This window comes from Panthera uncia, chromosome B4, assembly GCF_023721935.1.
Source record: "Panthera uncia isolate 11264 chromosome B4, Puncia_PCG_1.0, whole genome shotgun sequence".
NCBI classification, from domain to species: domain Eukaryota; kingdom Metazoa; phylum Chordata; class Mammalia; order Carnivora; family Felidae; genus Panthera; species Panthera uncia.
Window position 1 is genome coordinate 34903668 of NC_064809.1, and position 16303 is coordinate 34919970.

Consider the following 16303-nt stretch of genomic DNA (forward strand, 5'->3'; position numbering starts at 1 on the left):
ACACACACACACACACACACACACACACACACACACACACACACACACACCTTAGTCCACCACCTTATATCTACTCTTCTTACACTGCCATTATTCCTATCACCCAGGTTTGCCATCTTCTTCCTGTTCTTATGTTCCCCAAAGAAAGCCCACCTGCTCCTCTGTACATCCACTCAGAGCTCAAGTGGCCAACCAGCTATTCTGATGAACAATCCATGAGAACAAAGGCAGGCTGGAGGATTCAAACTCATGAATCCTACTAAAATTATGTGTCCTGAGACCTCTATTCCCACCAGCCACCTCAATTGTCCTAGGCAACCACCTCCATTCTCCCACATCAACTCTAGCTTAATTTATCTCTTTACAGAACTAGAGTCCTCTGCCCCCTTGACCTACTTAGTGCCTATCTCACTTTGGCAAACTCAGTTCCGGAAAAACTTTCCCTAGGAATGTTGATCACTGCTGGCCCCTAACTCATGCTTCCTGACCTCAACCAGGTTTCCTCTGACTTAGCAACACTTACTGATTATCTTTGGGATGTCCCATAGTATTTTCTACTGACCGTTGCCTCTTTCTGTGTCTTCAAACTCAGACTACACTACAACTGCTTTCATCTGTCTCAGGATCCAGCAATGTAGTCCCTGAGACCCATAATATCTCCTTTTTCAGCTCTCCCTCACAACTCTTTATGTTCTCATCCTCTGATTACTGTTAGTCTATTTCTGAAGACAGAATTGTACCTCCTTGGTTGGGGTTAAACCTCCCGTTCCTGTCCCTGACCCCACTGCCAACTGCCTTCTAGATCTGTTTCATCAACAGTCCCGCACTTCCATGTCGTCTCTCATGTGCCAACAAATCCATCTCTTCTCTTCTCCTTCACAGTCAAAACTCTAGAAAGAGTAGAAAGAGTGGTCCATTTATGCCTCCCATCACATCCACCGTGCTTCCGCACCAGGCAGTCTGACTGAACCCACTTTCAAAGTCCACTGCTGATACCCAAATCATCAAATCTAGTAGAGTTCTCTCAGTTCCCATCTTCCCTACCCACTACTCCATTTAATACGGACAGCACTGGCCTTCTTGCCCTCCATGGCTCCACAGTAGCAAGGCTCTTCTTTTACTTCCCTGACCGTTCTGGCTCTGTCTGCTCCATTTCTTCCCCTTCCTATCCTTTGAATGTAAGGACTCCATCTTCAGCCCCTTCATCATTTTCGTCTCTCTGTTCCCTCTCCCTAATAATTTCATCCATTTCCACAGTTTCAAACATCACCTCTAAATGAACTCTAAAAAAAATAAATAAATAAATAAATAAATGAACTCTAATTCTGCACATATGCTGAGTATCTTCCATTTACTCCCTAAATCCACCCTCTCCCCTTTCCATATAGACAACAGCAAAGAATTCCCTTGCCCTCTGGCTTTTGTTAAGAAAAGCCCTTCTTCCCTCTCATGCCTGGACTATGACCTCATAAATGTCCCCCCACCTGCAGTCTTAGCACCCCCACTTCATCTTTTACTCTGCTCCCTGCCTGGTCTTCTGGCAGAGCAGCTCTGACCATACCACTCCTCACTCAGTGGTCCTCCGCTGCCTACCAAATGGGATGCAAGCTCTTCAGCCTGACTCTCACTTCTGCCCATATATAACTTGTGCTCTAATCCAACCCAATTCACTATTCCTTTAAAATCCAATGCATATGCCTTTCAACATACCATTGACTATACAATTCTTCTTGTAGTGAATGTGCAACCCCTCTCTCTACCCCACTTGTGTTCACCCTTCAAGATCCAGCTGTCATCATCTTTGCATAAGCTTTCTCTACTTATTCCATCTAACTGTATTACCCTCCTTCTTTAAACCAGTAAGGCTTTCATCTTTACCTCCCTGTAACATCAAGCATAGTCTGTCTTTTATTATAGTTCTATCTGTGAATGTGGGTGTGTATCTTGCCTCCTACTAAACTACATACTCCCTAAAGGAAGGGATAATCAAGAGACTATAATCTTGAAGGTCTCCTTGAATCCAGAGATCTTATGAGCAAATTGCCTTACAGATAACAGATGCTCATAACTTTCTGTGAACGACCAACCATCCCAATTCGGGGAAGGGAAAAAACAACTTAAAATTATTTTCATCACAATTGGCATGAGATACCCCACATTCAGGGACACTTCACAGTCAACTTATCTTAGAAAAAGGCTTCTTATCTCCTGGTCTTTCAGACAGCTGGGCATAGGTCAAAATTTTTGCCTTTTAAATAACTGAAAAACAGAGCCATAAGATCCTATCCACTGCAGACCAAATATGAGATGTGAGTCACTGCAATCCCCTCAGATGTGGAGCTTGGAGCCCCAGAATGACCTGGGCACCCAGACAGGGTAGCAGAAGCTTTTTGACCTTGGAGAAACACTGTGCAATATTTTAGCTATGGACAATGGCCAGAACACACCTATAAGCAGGACCAGGGAGGGGATGTGAAGTCAGAGCCTACAAGGGAATAATTTACTAACAGTTGGATAAAATTAAGTGTATTGGTCTTCAAAGTGACCTGCATCTCTGTCTTAGCATACTGAGCTCTGCTAATCTAAGACACACATACACACACACGCACGCACATGCGCACATTTATGACCAGGCTGAACCCACCAATCAAGATGCACAGGCTCATGGAAGTATGTGAAGTTGAGCAGGCATGAGGCTTTAAGATCTGTGCCTACATCAGAACATAGTGCCCTAACAGATAATACAGCCAGGCTACAAAAAGAGCACAAAACCAAGAATAAGGAGAAGTATATTCTAGTCTATCCTGTTACCAAAAAGCTATCCAACTTTAATAGGGTTCGTGTAAGGAATAAATGAAATAACATATATGCGACCCCCAAAGATAAACATAAGTCTAACATAAAATAGTCTCTCAAAAAAAATAAACCTGACTAGTTTTTTTCCCTTCCCTAACCAGGCAAGTTGTTCCAATTCTCTAAGCCCAGCTTTCTTTATCTGATAAACTAGGAATAATAACACTTGTCCCACTACTTCAATGGATTTTTTTTTTAATAACAGCTAAAATAGTAGACATGAAAAGGACTAAAGAGGTATTTTAGGTCAATCAAAATGTAAGATAATATTACTACTTTTAGGTAAGACAATTACCAAAAAAAGCCATCCCAAGATTGGAAAGAAGCTTCCTGATCTTTAACTGGGCCATTAATCACCAGCATGGACCTATCAAGTTTAAAAATTTTCCCTCTGCTATCCACTCCCTTCTCTCCCTCTCTTCCTGACTCTTTTCCCTGTTTCTTTTCCATCACACTTTTTTCCTCCCTTGCCTAGACTTCAGATGGTGTGAGGAGTAGACAAGAGATCTGGGACACGGCTTCCCCCCAAGCATCTCCAAAGCTGGGAAAGAGAGACCCTATCAACCCAGCCACACTGCCCTTCCAACAGTACAGAGGAACAGCAGCCACCTCAATCCTCATGATTGTCAGACTGGATACAGCTCTCTACAGACATGGGTGCCCCTGGACTACACAGATGGGCAGACAGAGAGACACAGACAGACAGACAGACAGACTAAATAGCTTTGTCTTGCCAAACACCCATTTCCTGTCCAGTTACAAATCCCAGTCAGCATGGAGGTAAACGCTGAACTGGATCTAGTGACGTTCATTATTTCTTGGAATGGAGGCAGCATCAGTCACTCCTCATCAAGACAGCTGTTAGATTGTTAAATTTCTGATATAGGCACTGGGACCCCAGAGAAAATACTACATTCTCATTACTGACACAGTGGAACTTCCTAATACTATATTTTTCCTCTGCAGGATTCAAACTTGGGGAGTCACACAAGGAAATGGGCTCTTCTAACTAAAAAGTCATAATTCAGAACCAGAAATTTCACTCCTGGTATATATCCAAGAGAATTAACAACGAAGACTCAAACAGACACTTGTATCCCAATGTTCATTGCAGCATTATTCACAATAGCCAGAGTGTATTCACAACCTAAGTGTCCATCAACTGATGAATGGATAAACAAAATACGATATATACTTACAATGGGATATTATTCAGCCTTGAAAAGGAATGGAGTTCTGACACCTGCTACAACATGGACTAAATCTTGAAAACACCATCAGTGAAATAAGCCAGACACAAAAGGCCAAACATTGTATGATTCTTCTTATATGAAATATCTACAACAGGCAAATTCATAGAGACAGAAAGTAAATCACAAGTCACCAGAGGCTGGGGAGAGGGTGGAGTGGGGAGTTACTGCTTAGTGGTAACAGAGTTTCTGTTTGGAACGAAGAAAAAGTTTTGGAAATAGACAGTGGTATAGTTGTACAACACTGTAAATTAATGCCACTGAATTTTAATATTTAAGATGGTTAAAATGGCAAATTTTTGTTACATATATTTTACCACAATAAAAAAAATTTAAAGGTCAGCATTCACATCTCCTTCAACTATCAATAGATGTGACTTGTACACTTAGCTTTACTGAGCCAGTTAAAAGAAATAAATCTTAAAACCATTCTTTCCATAAGTGAAAGAAAGTGCTTAATTTCAGCTGTAAATGATACGCAAGTCTCTAAATATTCTCATATGCTTCCTTTTAACTGAATCATTTATCATACAGATTGTCACGACATACCTAGATCTGAAATGCATGAGATGTGCTGCCAACAGCTAGACTACACAGAGGAGCTCCAATTGTAGAATTATTATTGCTGATAATAATGCATGAAAATCCATACAGGCAGATAGTAAACTCATGGTTTCCAGGGGCTGAAGGGAGGAGGAAAAGGAGAATGATTGCCAGTGGGGGGCATCTCTTTTTGGGGTGATGAAATGTGCAGGAATTAGACAGTGGTGATGGTTGCACAACTCTGTAAAACAACTAAAAACCACTAAGTTGTATATTTTAAAGGGTGAATTTTATGGCATCTGAATTATATCTCCACAAAGGTGTTATTTAAAAATAAATAGTTCATTCATTCATTCATTCATGAAGTCTCGAAAGCTCAGCTGCAAGGACGGTCCCCTGAACTCGTCAGAATCTTGTTTGAGGATGGAGACTGTCCATTTTCCAGGAGGGAATTGCTGAGAAGACATTCCAAGAATGGGTGGTGAAGTAAAGCCATGCCAAGAAGTGGTCATCTCAAAGCCAAGACTTACTAGTCTAGATCTACCATTAAGATCTACAGAGGGATCTGAAAAACCAAAGAGGGCCCAGTCAGAAACCATGGGCATAAATGAATAGCCAGAAAATGGGACCCTGAGGAGGGGCATGCAGAGTGACCACATAGCAGCCACCAAAGAAGAACAAGTGTTGGAGTGTCTGGGTGGCTCAGTTTGTTAAGTGTCCAACTCTTGACTTCAGCTCAAGTCATGATCTCGCAGTTCGTGCGATTGAGCCCCACGTTGGGCTCTGTGCTGGCAGTGTGGAGCCTGATTGGGATCCTCTTTCTCAGCCCCTCTCCACTCACTCGCGCACATGTGTATGTGTGTGTATGTACACACACTCTCTCTTTACTCTCTCTCAAAATAAATAAATAAATAAATAAATAAATACTAAAAAAAAAAAAAAAAAGAAAGAAAGAAAGAACAAGTGTTCAATTGTTTATCTACTACACATGACCAGGAGAAGCTGGAGTTTCCACAGAGCAAATCCAAGCACGGTTCCATAAGGCTAGCCCAAGGTAGTTTTTTCCAAAATGGATGGATAGTGAGTTCTTCTTTCTCCTCTTCCCCACATAGAGAAATAATAGAAACAACAAATGCTTTGAAAGTCTAACAGACCTGAATTTAATTCTAACACCCCAATACTGTCTGGGTGATGCTGGCCACAATACACAAGATCTTTGGTCCTCAGTTTCCTCATCTGAAAAATATTAGCACCTGCCGCAAAGGACTGACATAAGGACAAAATTATAGTAAGCGCATGAAGCCCAAAGAACACTGCTGGAGACATACTAGGCATTCAATAAGTGGTAGTTATCACTCCTGCCCCATTCTAAAAATATAAAAAGGAAGAAGTTATACTTCAATATAACTTATTTTTTTTTAATAAAAATGAAAGCATGAAAGACTCTACAGACTGACCCGAGGCTGGGAGAGGGGGCCTAGTGAGGGGAGCAAGGTACAAACTTAAATGTGAATTTTCCAGCACCCTTTTTAATGATGAGATTTTTTTGCTTTAGGAAACTAAAGGCTAATCTCTCACTTAAGATGGAAAATTAAAGCCTTTTCCTATTGTGGTAAGTGTCTCAGTGCTGCATGGAACTATTCCCTCTCTTTATCTACAAACCTCTAGCACTTTTACTATTCATGAAAAATAGGGGTTTGTTTTTTTTTTTTTTCTAAAGCAAGTTTTACATCTGAAGCAAAGTTTTATTTTTCAGGCAGTCTGTCCTTCTATACTAAGGAGCTGTGTTTAGGTTTCAGCAATTCATGTCAGAAAGCAAGTGGATGTTCGTTTGCCCAGCTGGTGTCCTTCCTGCTCAGTGGCCCTATTTTCAGATATTTGTACCACCAAAGGACTTCTGACCAGTTTGGCTTTGGACCTTAGGCTGAAGGCAGAGAGCCTCACGCTGTGGGTGGGAGAGGACGGCAGCGTGTCAGGTGGACAGCTGCTGGGTGGGCATAAGGAAACCCTGCATCCCTGGGTCCTGACACTCTGGTTGGAAACAGCAGTTCAGACGGTCCCACAGTCCTGGGATTCTACTGGCCTCACACTGGTCAACAGATGTCAAGAAAACCAAAATACCAAGCCTATCATGACCAATTTTTCACTTCTTTGCTTATTCTGGTATCAGCCAGACCACCTCGGTCTCTTGCTTTTTGTTTTCCATTTCCATCTTTGAAATTTTGAATAATGTCAGTCATCCAATAACACCTACAAAGTAGTTTGAAACACTTTGAAAGTTGTTTCATGGCACTGCTTTTTCAAACCCTAGTGGTCTGCTTTCTGATAAGAATAATTGATACCTGCATGGTGATTTACACTCATTCTCCCATACGGAGCTTCACAGCTGCCCTGTAAAGTTGACTGGCTAAGGATTCTTATCTCCATTTTATAGATGAAAAATGTAAGGCTTGATTCCTCAGAACTCTCAAAAAAAGATCAAGTCAAAGAATGTGACCCCAGTCATTTTTCTAGCCATAGTCTTATTTATTTTATTTTTTACTTTTGCTAACTAACATCTTTGAAAGTTTTTTAGCCCAACATGGATTATTTTCGAAGGAAAAAACAATATAAATGACTGAACATGACACAATGGTTACAAAGTAAATAGAGCTTAATTGAGTAATCAAGTCAACATTTCTGCCCACAGGCTATATGGGGAAGAACATTCATTTACTGTCTGGGTTTTGGCTTGGTTCTCTAAAGGACAGGAGACAAGATTATTTTATTTTCTTTTTAGCTAGGTTCAAGCGGGCAATACCAAGTGTAGCCAAGTGTGTTAAAAGAAACCCCCCTCGGCAGACTGGCAGTGTGAATATTTCATGAAATTATCACAACACTATGTTCTGAAATGGTGGTTTCCCCCAGGGATCTCAAAGGCCACATCTCTAAGGGTGAGTCTACCTCATGCCCCTGTCTTAAAGCTAGAGATCAAGTCAGCCTAAAAGGCCTTCCAGTTTTCGATTTATAAGAGAATCAAACAAGTCAGCCAACAAACGCTTCAAGGATGATGGGAATGTCAGAGGCAGGTCCTAGATGAATTCCTTTCCATGTGCTGATTTAAACCAGGGCTCCTTATTTAAACGTCTCCTGGGCAGAGCCCTGTCCTAGAAGACCAGCCCTGACAAAGAAGCAAGGAGAAGCCTTTGTTCTTCCAACTCAGGTAGAGTCCACGGCAGCCGGTCCTCTGGCCAGCCTGCAACTTAAATGTCCCCACGGTTTCTACCCTGCAGTGATGTGACTCCATGCACTGGCCAACAGCAAAGCCAGTCCACGAAGAACTGCCAACAGTTCGTCAAGGGAAGTCCTACAGAACAGCTCGCCTCTCATCACCCCACTCCCTCACAGGGGCTGAAATGAGCCTAGAGCGGGACAGAAAAGAAGTACACAAATAAAAACAGCTTGGAGCTATATCTGTTTGCAGACAGAACAGTGATCTGAATTTTGTTGGAGGTCCTTGTGGACATGTATGAACTTTTACTCTGCAGCCTGAGAAATTATTTTTAAACCTTTCCAATGATAGCTACCCCCACCCCACTCCAACTCTGTTTCCAAATCTAACATCTCAGAAGTGATTTTAAGTCAGTACAAAGGTGGGATTGGACAGAGGTAGAATAGAGAGAGGTTGAAAGGTTGATTAAGCAAAATTTTACCAGAAATACTAAGCAATACTTTCTTATCAGGTTTAACATATACCAATGTTAATTGGTTATTTGGTTAATTGGTTAATGTGGTCAAGAGAAAGCAGGAGGAAAAAGAGCCTGAAGACCTTGTTTTCTGTCACATCCCTGCCTGAATGACTGACTCTTTAGGAGCCTTTGTTTTTGTAACTAGAAACAGAGTTTGTCCTAAGGTTCCTTAAAATGCTTTGATCCTAGAAAGTAAATTCCCAGAGACATTACATTTATTCTACGTCTGTTTGACAAACCCTTCAAAGCTCATGAATCTAGAACCACCCCCTCCCCACCCTCTCTCTGTGTCTCTCTCACATACATACACACACACACACACACACACACACACACACGCACACAGTGCAGCAAGAAGATGTTTTTAAGTGAACATGTTATGGACAGCAATGGTCTGGTGAGGTTTTGGGAAGGGGAGGAATTTTTGGCTTCTTGCCAGTTAATCCACCCTTTCCTCATTCTCTGGCTCTGAGCCAGATTTACTATTCCCTTCATTCACTTGGTCTCTGGGGAAGGGCCTATTTTCAACCTCTGATTCCCCAGCTCCAGGCCCAAACTGCTTTCCTTATGTCCCTTAAATCCCCACTTGATTTAATTCAGTTCCACAAGTTGTAACTGTGTTCCCCAAACTACCCCCCCACCCTGGACACATCCCGGTCATCTGGGCCTCTTCCTGCGTCCTTCTCCCAACAGCTGGCTTCCTGAAGCTCCCAGCCATTTCACAACTCTGCTCCTCTACAAGGCCCTCCTGGGCCCCCACCCACACAGGGCACAGACTACAACTGCAGCATGGCTCTCAGGGTCCCAAGCCTCCTAGGAACCCGAGACTCCACTCCAGTTGCCTTCTTGCCATGAGCACCTGCCTCCAAGTGCTCCTACACCATGGAGGGAAAGAAGCAAGGTCTGTGGCAATGTTCTAGGTATGCACCTCCTAGGGTCAGTAAAGCCTCATCTTGAATACAGAAGCACTCCATCTGGGAATTAAAATACATCAAAGACCTTTCCTGTAGTACCTGGGCTATTGGTTCAAACCATCACATTCGCTTCTTCAGCCCTCCATGCTGCTTTTCTGACCCGGGTTCAGTTAAAGTCTATGGACCTGGCTTTAGAACAGGACTGGCTTTAGTGCTGGCTTTAGAACAGCACTGAAAATCATTCCATTTTCCCAGAGGGATCCTGTCACTTTTACTTGTTTTATACAGTATCTAACCTTGAGGTACATGTAAACAGGTGTTTACTAAATTATTTTAATAATGACAGCCATGGCATGGAGTGTTGTTTCATTATCAGAATGTTTAGCACTCATGTTGCTAAATATTCAGCACCTGATATTTTGCAAAACAATTCCCCATGCCTTTTTTTTTTTTAAATCAGTCTTCTGCTCTCCTCCACAGTGCCCAGCATTAACTGAGGCAACAGTGAGGATGGGATCTAAAAACAGACTAAATTAGTGCGATCATTTGCTAATTGGCTTTGCTCTTAAGTCTTCAGGTGTTTCCCAAACAATCTATCAGTTTTCTTTAGTCCATACTGGAAAATAAAATTGTCTCTTACTTTTGAATGCGGAGCACTGATTTTGGAGTCCCAGCAAGGAAAAGTGGGGATGACGCCAGCTGACCTGTTACTACCATGTAACAAATAGATGCCTCACCAGGCAGGAAGAATTACTGAAAAGGAAGAAAACGCTATGGTCCACTCATTCGCCCCTTCTTAACCTGATAGCAAGAGGTTCTCAGACCTCACAGAATTTGCCACAACTAAGAAGGCCAACTGAAGGGATAGAAAAGAAACAACCAGGAGTTGGAAAACATCACTGAAAATTAGAACAAATCTCAGTTACTAACCTGGGTCTCGGGAGCTTTTCTGCCATTACCCAGCATGAGCCCAGCCAGACTCATAAACAGAAATCAGCTGTGAAGTGTACCCAGTTGTTTTGTGTTTTTTTTTCCCCTAATAAAGTTAGGAAAACGCCTTCTTGCCTTTGAGCTGACAAGCTCTGTAACCCTATAGGTTAGGGTTTCCAAATCCCAAATTTCTGGTCACCTCATATTCCACTGGGCTTGGGAAGTCCTGGCCCCTCTGGTTACTAAAACATCTATGGTAAATCAGGGAGAAAATTAATATACAGCCATAACAAGTTCAGCTAATCACCCAAAAGGCTCCCTCAAGGCTGAGTAGGATGCTGTTTTAGAGGTAAACAGAAGTCTGAGGTAAGAGTGTGCAAAAGTGGGAGAAATCCAAAGTGGGTTTTCTTTACCAGAGGGTGGCAAGGTCACTGAGGGCCTCAGTCACACTGGGGGGTCCTCTGGTGTGTGTGCTGGCACGGGAACACACACTGGTCTTTGGGGTTCTCTGCACTGGGGCAGGTATAGGCATAAGCAAAGAGTCACAGCACACAGGAAATTCTCTCCAAACTCTCCCAATATCTTTCCTCACCAAACCCAGGGAGACTGCCCCTTTCCTGACTCCTAAGCCCTGGAGTGCCACCTACTGGGAGAGGCAGAAAGCACATCCACTTTAGGTCTTCTAGGTCTGCATTCATTCGTTCTCACCAGCATGCATTCATTCATGTATCAAGGGCCTGAATGAGCGGGGACCTGTGCCAGAAGTAAGGATACAAAGATCAGCAGGGCCTCAAAATCCCCATTCGGTATGCTTCAGTGTTAAGTCCAAAGTCTTATATACATAGATGAACCCACCCAGGACAATGTTCACTCAAAGAAAAAAATGCAGGAAGAGTTCAAGTCATCACCAAGACTCTGAGAGGCAGCTGCAGGGGCTAACAGCTCCCCGTTTCATCTGCAAAGTACTATACCTGTAACATCTACTTGTAGAGAACAATTCTCCACTTAACATTTCTACCATATGAGGTAGAAATGTCCAAACAGTCTTAGGGGGCTGCATTACCAATATTCCTCTCCACAACTCACTGGGTCCCCAAAGTGCATTAAACTCTTGTGTAATCTGAAATCTTTTCCTTATTCAGTGTGTGTGTGTGTGTGTGTGTGTGTGTGTGTGTGTGTGAGCGCGTGCGCACGTGTGCATTTAAATACTCTTAGCATGTGCTCTATGGAAATAATGAATAATTGGTTCTTGTAATATAGTTTATCATGTAGTATTCTGATACACTGTAAAGTATCAGAGCAATACTAGGAATGATATTTTGAGCCTCAATAGCCCCTTTTCTCCAGTTTCCTCCATTCAGTACCCAGAGAAAGAGAAGCTAATGTCATGCTTTCTATAACCCACACAAGCTAAGGTGCAAGCAACATTGTCTATGACCATTTGTAAAGAGAGTTAACTGTGATCATTATTATTATTACTTTATTATGATGATTACTATTCTGCCATATTGCTAAGTAGTTAAAAGAAAAGCACAGTATGTCTTCCCTCCCAGAACACGTTTCTCCCCTCTGCCTTGTCTCCAGCAGATAAGGGACATTCTGATGTTTTATTTGCTAACTGGTTGACTATTAAGAAACTCATTTGCTAGCTGGAGCCTGCAATGGAAAATCAGCCCAGAAAAGTGGGAGGTTGGCGTGGGACCGAGTAGATAGGGCACCAGAGGTGAGGCAAGGCCCACATGAGCCACTCCCAGCCTGAAGCCCAGGGTCAAAAGCCAGTCCTTCAGTGAACCTTCAGGCTATCCCAATGCACTGGCCACTGGTCTCCATATCCCAACTCTCAATGCACACGCGCGCGCGCGCACACACACACACACACAGCACTGAAAAGCTGGGGAGAAAGGGCCAGTGCATCCAGTGCCTTCAACTCTGTCAGGAAGAGAAGAATGTAAAGCCCCACCACTGGCAACTTTTTCGGTTCTCCACTCTTTGGTTCGTCACCATCACTGATCTGAGGTAATTGTTTGGCTTCTCTACTCTCTTTCCTGAAACTCTAACCCCCAATTATGTTTCATCACCCCTTTGGTTATTAAACCACAGCAACCCCTTCCTTGTAGATATTCGTGCTTTTCCAGGTCTGCCCTTCCCTACCTCCATCACCCTCCATCTCACCTCCCTGCAAAAAAAACCCTGGGCAATGCCAAAGACCAGGGAAAGGGGGATGGGAAATGGAGGGGAGACAGAGATCCTGGTGCTCTTTCACCTGAGAACCGCATCCAGGAATGGAGGCAAAATTGCTCATGTGAATTATATAATCACTGCAGCTTCAAGGGAGAGAACTGGAATTCAGGTTGCCATAGTGTTTGTTGGCATGTTGCTGGAAAGGCAGAGCTCCCGGCCACGGCTCACTTGCTCCTGTCCCTCCATCTTTCTCATAAACCTTTCCAGGGTCAGTGCTCCTACTTTTAATGTCTGCTCCCTGCATATGGGGTGGGAGGAAGGATGCCAGGGAACAAAGGGGCAAAAGAAAGGAAAGGGGCCAAGAGGGGTTTATCCTGCACTAAGAGGGGACCTGGTAAACTAATATTATCGTTATGCGAATAATTCTTACCACAGTATACTGCCATCATTAGTGATAGTAAGGACAATACTATTGAGCTCTCCTCTTCAAGGCTGCTCACCGAGTTGAGAGCCTGGAGGGGAGACATCCATCCCCACACTTCACAAATATCACCCTTTCCTTTGTGTTTCTCACCCTCTCCCTCCTAATGCATCCACTGCTCCATCTGCTAGAAAGGGGACAGGAGAACAGGTGAGGGATAGGGTCATGGCATCGAGAAATCCAGGGACAGAAGCTGTCCTAATGACAAAGCCCTGGCTCACCCTAGAACCCATGGCCCTTGACAAAATTCTTTCTACCAAGAAGTCAAAATCCTCACGCTGCCACCCCAGCTGGAAAGCAAAGGGACAGCTGACCCTCAAATCGGTTTCAGGATGGACAGAGACCAGCCAGGTGGCTCTAAAGGACAGGGGCTCTGTCCCCAAATGGTGGAGATGGGGGCAGGAGGAGGCTGGAATAAAGAGACATGGAGACAACCGCTCCCGCCACACACACCAGGCTGGGGTCCTCGGAGAATCACTTAAAGTATACCCCAGGAAGTAACAGGACTAACAGCGACAGGTATTCAGGAGGAAGAAATTGAAAGGAAGATTGTAAACAGGGAGGCTTGGGAAACTGGGAGAGAAAAAGGAAAGACTACACCCAAAAGAGACAGAGAAAGCCATAGAGACAAGACAGAGATGAAGCTGGAGGCTGCCACACTCCAGCAAGACCAACCCTCCACACTCCATCATAACCTTAACCGCTGAGCAATGCCAAAACATAATAACTTGTTAATATGGGGATGGGGGTGAGGGAGAAAGTTTCCAAGAAGTGGGGAGTTACCTGAAAGCCTTTCCCCCTCACTGGGGGGAGCTGGTGACACTTGATGCCAAGGATGGAGATGCTGGCAAACACTGGGCAATAGTGTGCAGCCGCGTGAGCTTGGCACACCCTTTCATTATTTCCTTAAAACATGAAAAAGCAAAGCCCACACACCGCCCGAATTCTAACTGCTTACATCCTCAGGTGCTAGCCCACATGTGGGTGCGAATAAGAACACACGGGGCGTGGGTGCACTCGGGGTCAATGGCAGTAGAGAGGTGGGTGGGTGTGGGTGTAGGTGAGCCGGGGGGAGAGAGGGAGAGAGGAAGAGAGGAGAAAGGGAGCCGGGCGAGAGGAAGGGAGACAGGAACGAGGGAGACGGGAAAGAGGGAGAGAGGCGCCGAGTCTCACATCTGCATCCCGGGCCCCCACCCGCCACCTGGAGCGCGCTGCCGGGGGGAAGGGGCGCCCGGCTGCGAGCGGGATGCCCGGCGGCGGCCGGGGGCGCGAGGCCGACCTGGGGCGGGGTGCGCGCGCGCGCTCCCAGCCGCGCCCGGAGCAAGGCGAGGGACCCTGGCCCGGGGGGCTCGGCGGCGCCCCCTCCCCCCACCCGGCGCCGCCGGCCGGGCAGTTGGGCTTCCCAGGCAAACGCGAGAAAGCGAGGCAGAGCAGACACTTGGGGAACTTTTCCCCCTCGCCTGGAATTTCATAGGAAACACATGCTCTGGAGAAGCCGGGCACGGGGAGGGGGAGGGGCAGGAATTTTCCGCTCCGGCTCGCGGGCGGCTCCGGCCCGGGTCCCGCCGGGCTCCCGGCCGCTCGGGCGAGGCGGAGGCGCCCCGCTGCCCGGCGCCCTTCGCGGACGCAGCCCGGGGCAACTCCGCAGGGACCGGCCCAGGGGCCGCGGGGAGCGCGCGGGGGAGAGCGGGAGAGGGGTGGAGAGGGCGGGGAGACCGGGCGGGAGACCGGGCTGGAGCCCCGGCGAGGCGGCGGGGTCCAGCCTTACCTTGGTGGTTTTCCTCTGGAATGTACATCCTCGTGTTCTCATTGACCATTGACCAAAAATTGTTTTAAAAGGAGAAGAAGCCACAAAGAGGAAGAAATGGCCAAACACCCCCAAGCGGGTCTGGATTAATCCCTCCTCCGAGGTCGGCGGCTTTCGTGCAAATTCAAGGAAGCCGTGGATCTGCAGTATTTTCTTCTTCCCTTCTGAGGATTACCTGATTCCCATTATTGCATCAAACACCAAAAACTGCTCCTTTCCACTACTGCCTCCTTTTGTGAAATTGTAATGCATCCTCAGTACATCCGGGCCCCTTCCAAGAATTTAGCACCGCACCTCTGGCGGCTACACCGTTCGAAAAAATAAATCGAGAGAGGCAGAGCGAGAAGAGGTGGAAAGGAGGGGAGTGGGGGAGCAGCGGACCCCTGGACGGGGGGAGAGGGGTCCGCCCGGGCCAGCAGGGGGCCGAACCGTCTCTGCCCGCTCGTGGCGAGTCCTCCTCGAGGCCCCTGTCGGCTTTTTTCTGTCAAAAAGATCCAGCAACTCCTGAGGGCTAGCAGGCAGGAAGAGGCGCCGCCGCCGCTCCGGGCCGCGCCGCGCCGAGCGCCGTTCTGGCAGGGAGCTGTTTCTGCAGAGGCAGGGAGAGGGAGACACCGGGCGCGCGAGAGAGCGCCGCGCTCACTGCCGCCCAGCCCAGCCCCGCCGCGCCCGCGCCCTCCCCTGCCCGCGCCCGCCCGCCCGCCCGGCGCGCTGGAGGCAGACGCGCTGAACGCTTCCAGATGTGGCGGCGGCGGCGGCGCGCGGGGAGCCGGGCGCACGGCTCAGGGCGCACCGCGCGGACTTGAGCCCGAAGTTGAGCACCCGCTCGGGCCCTCGGCCGCGCCGCGCGAGCCAGCCTGCTGCCCACATGACGTCAAGGGGAGCGAGGCGAGGCGGCGGGCCCGGCGAGGGGCGGGGGTGAGGGGCCGCGCGGGGCGCCCCCGGGGAGGGCGGGAGGGGGGGCGGGCGGGCCGGGGCGCGGACACACCCCCTCGCGCCCCGCCGCCGGCGCCGCGTCCCCCACCCCCACCCCGCCCGCCTCCAGCCCCCCGCCCTCGTTATCCTCGGCGGCACCGGCGTGTCCCTGCGCGGCAGACCACGACGGGAAGGCCTCTGTGAGCGGAATTCCAAGAGGGGAGAATACAATCTGCCCAACTACCAGAGTCTCTTTGCAGATCGGGCCACTGAACAAAACAGCAAAATGAGCCGTGATTCCGTGATTCTGTTTGATCAATTATAATCAGAGCGGTTGTAGAAGTGACATGTAGAGGCGAGGATGGGAAGAGGGGAGGGGAGAGAGAGAGAAAGGACTGGAGAGGCGGGGCCTCGTAGGCTAGGCGGTGGTGCCCAGATGTCTGAACAGATTAATAGACCCAGGTTTTCCAATTCCTTGGAGGCAGCCGAGCACGTGTGCTACTAGGATATCCTTACCTACTTCTCTTAATTATTCCTGCCACTCCCGAAGGAATCTATTGAGCGTCTCGCCTTCCCGGAGAAGCAAACATTTCTCTCCATCACTGCAACCACAGCCAGTTCCAGGGCACCCCCTGCAGGCCCGGGCTGCTCTAGAATGGACCTTTCGTCAGCTCTAGCAGGGGAACCTGCAATTCCCTCTGGGA

The 16303-nt window shown here is 47.0% G+C and overlaps 1 protein-coding gene across 4 annotated transcripts in view; it reads right to left on the reverse strand.

Moving 5' to 3' along the window:
* CACNA1C (calcium voltage-gated channel subunit alpha1 C) overlaps positions 1–15857 on the reverse strand; it is a 658891-nt gene extending 643034 nt beyond the window's left edge. For 2 of the 4 annotated variants that reach the window (XM_049627025.1, XM_049627026.1), the window contains exon 1: positions 14649–15857. In XM_049627025.1, the coding sequence (XP_049482982.1) occupies positions 14649–14697 (49 nt within the window). In that variant the 5' untranslated portion in view covers positions 14698–15857. The remainder of the gene's footprint in view (positions 1–14648) is intronic. The other 2 variants (XM_049627022.1, XM_049627024.1) reach the window with 1 other exon arrangement.
* Positions 15858–16303: the final 446 nt, after the last annotated feature.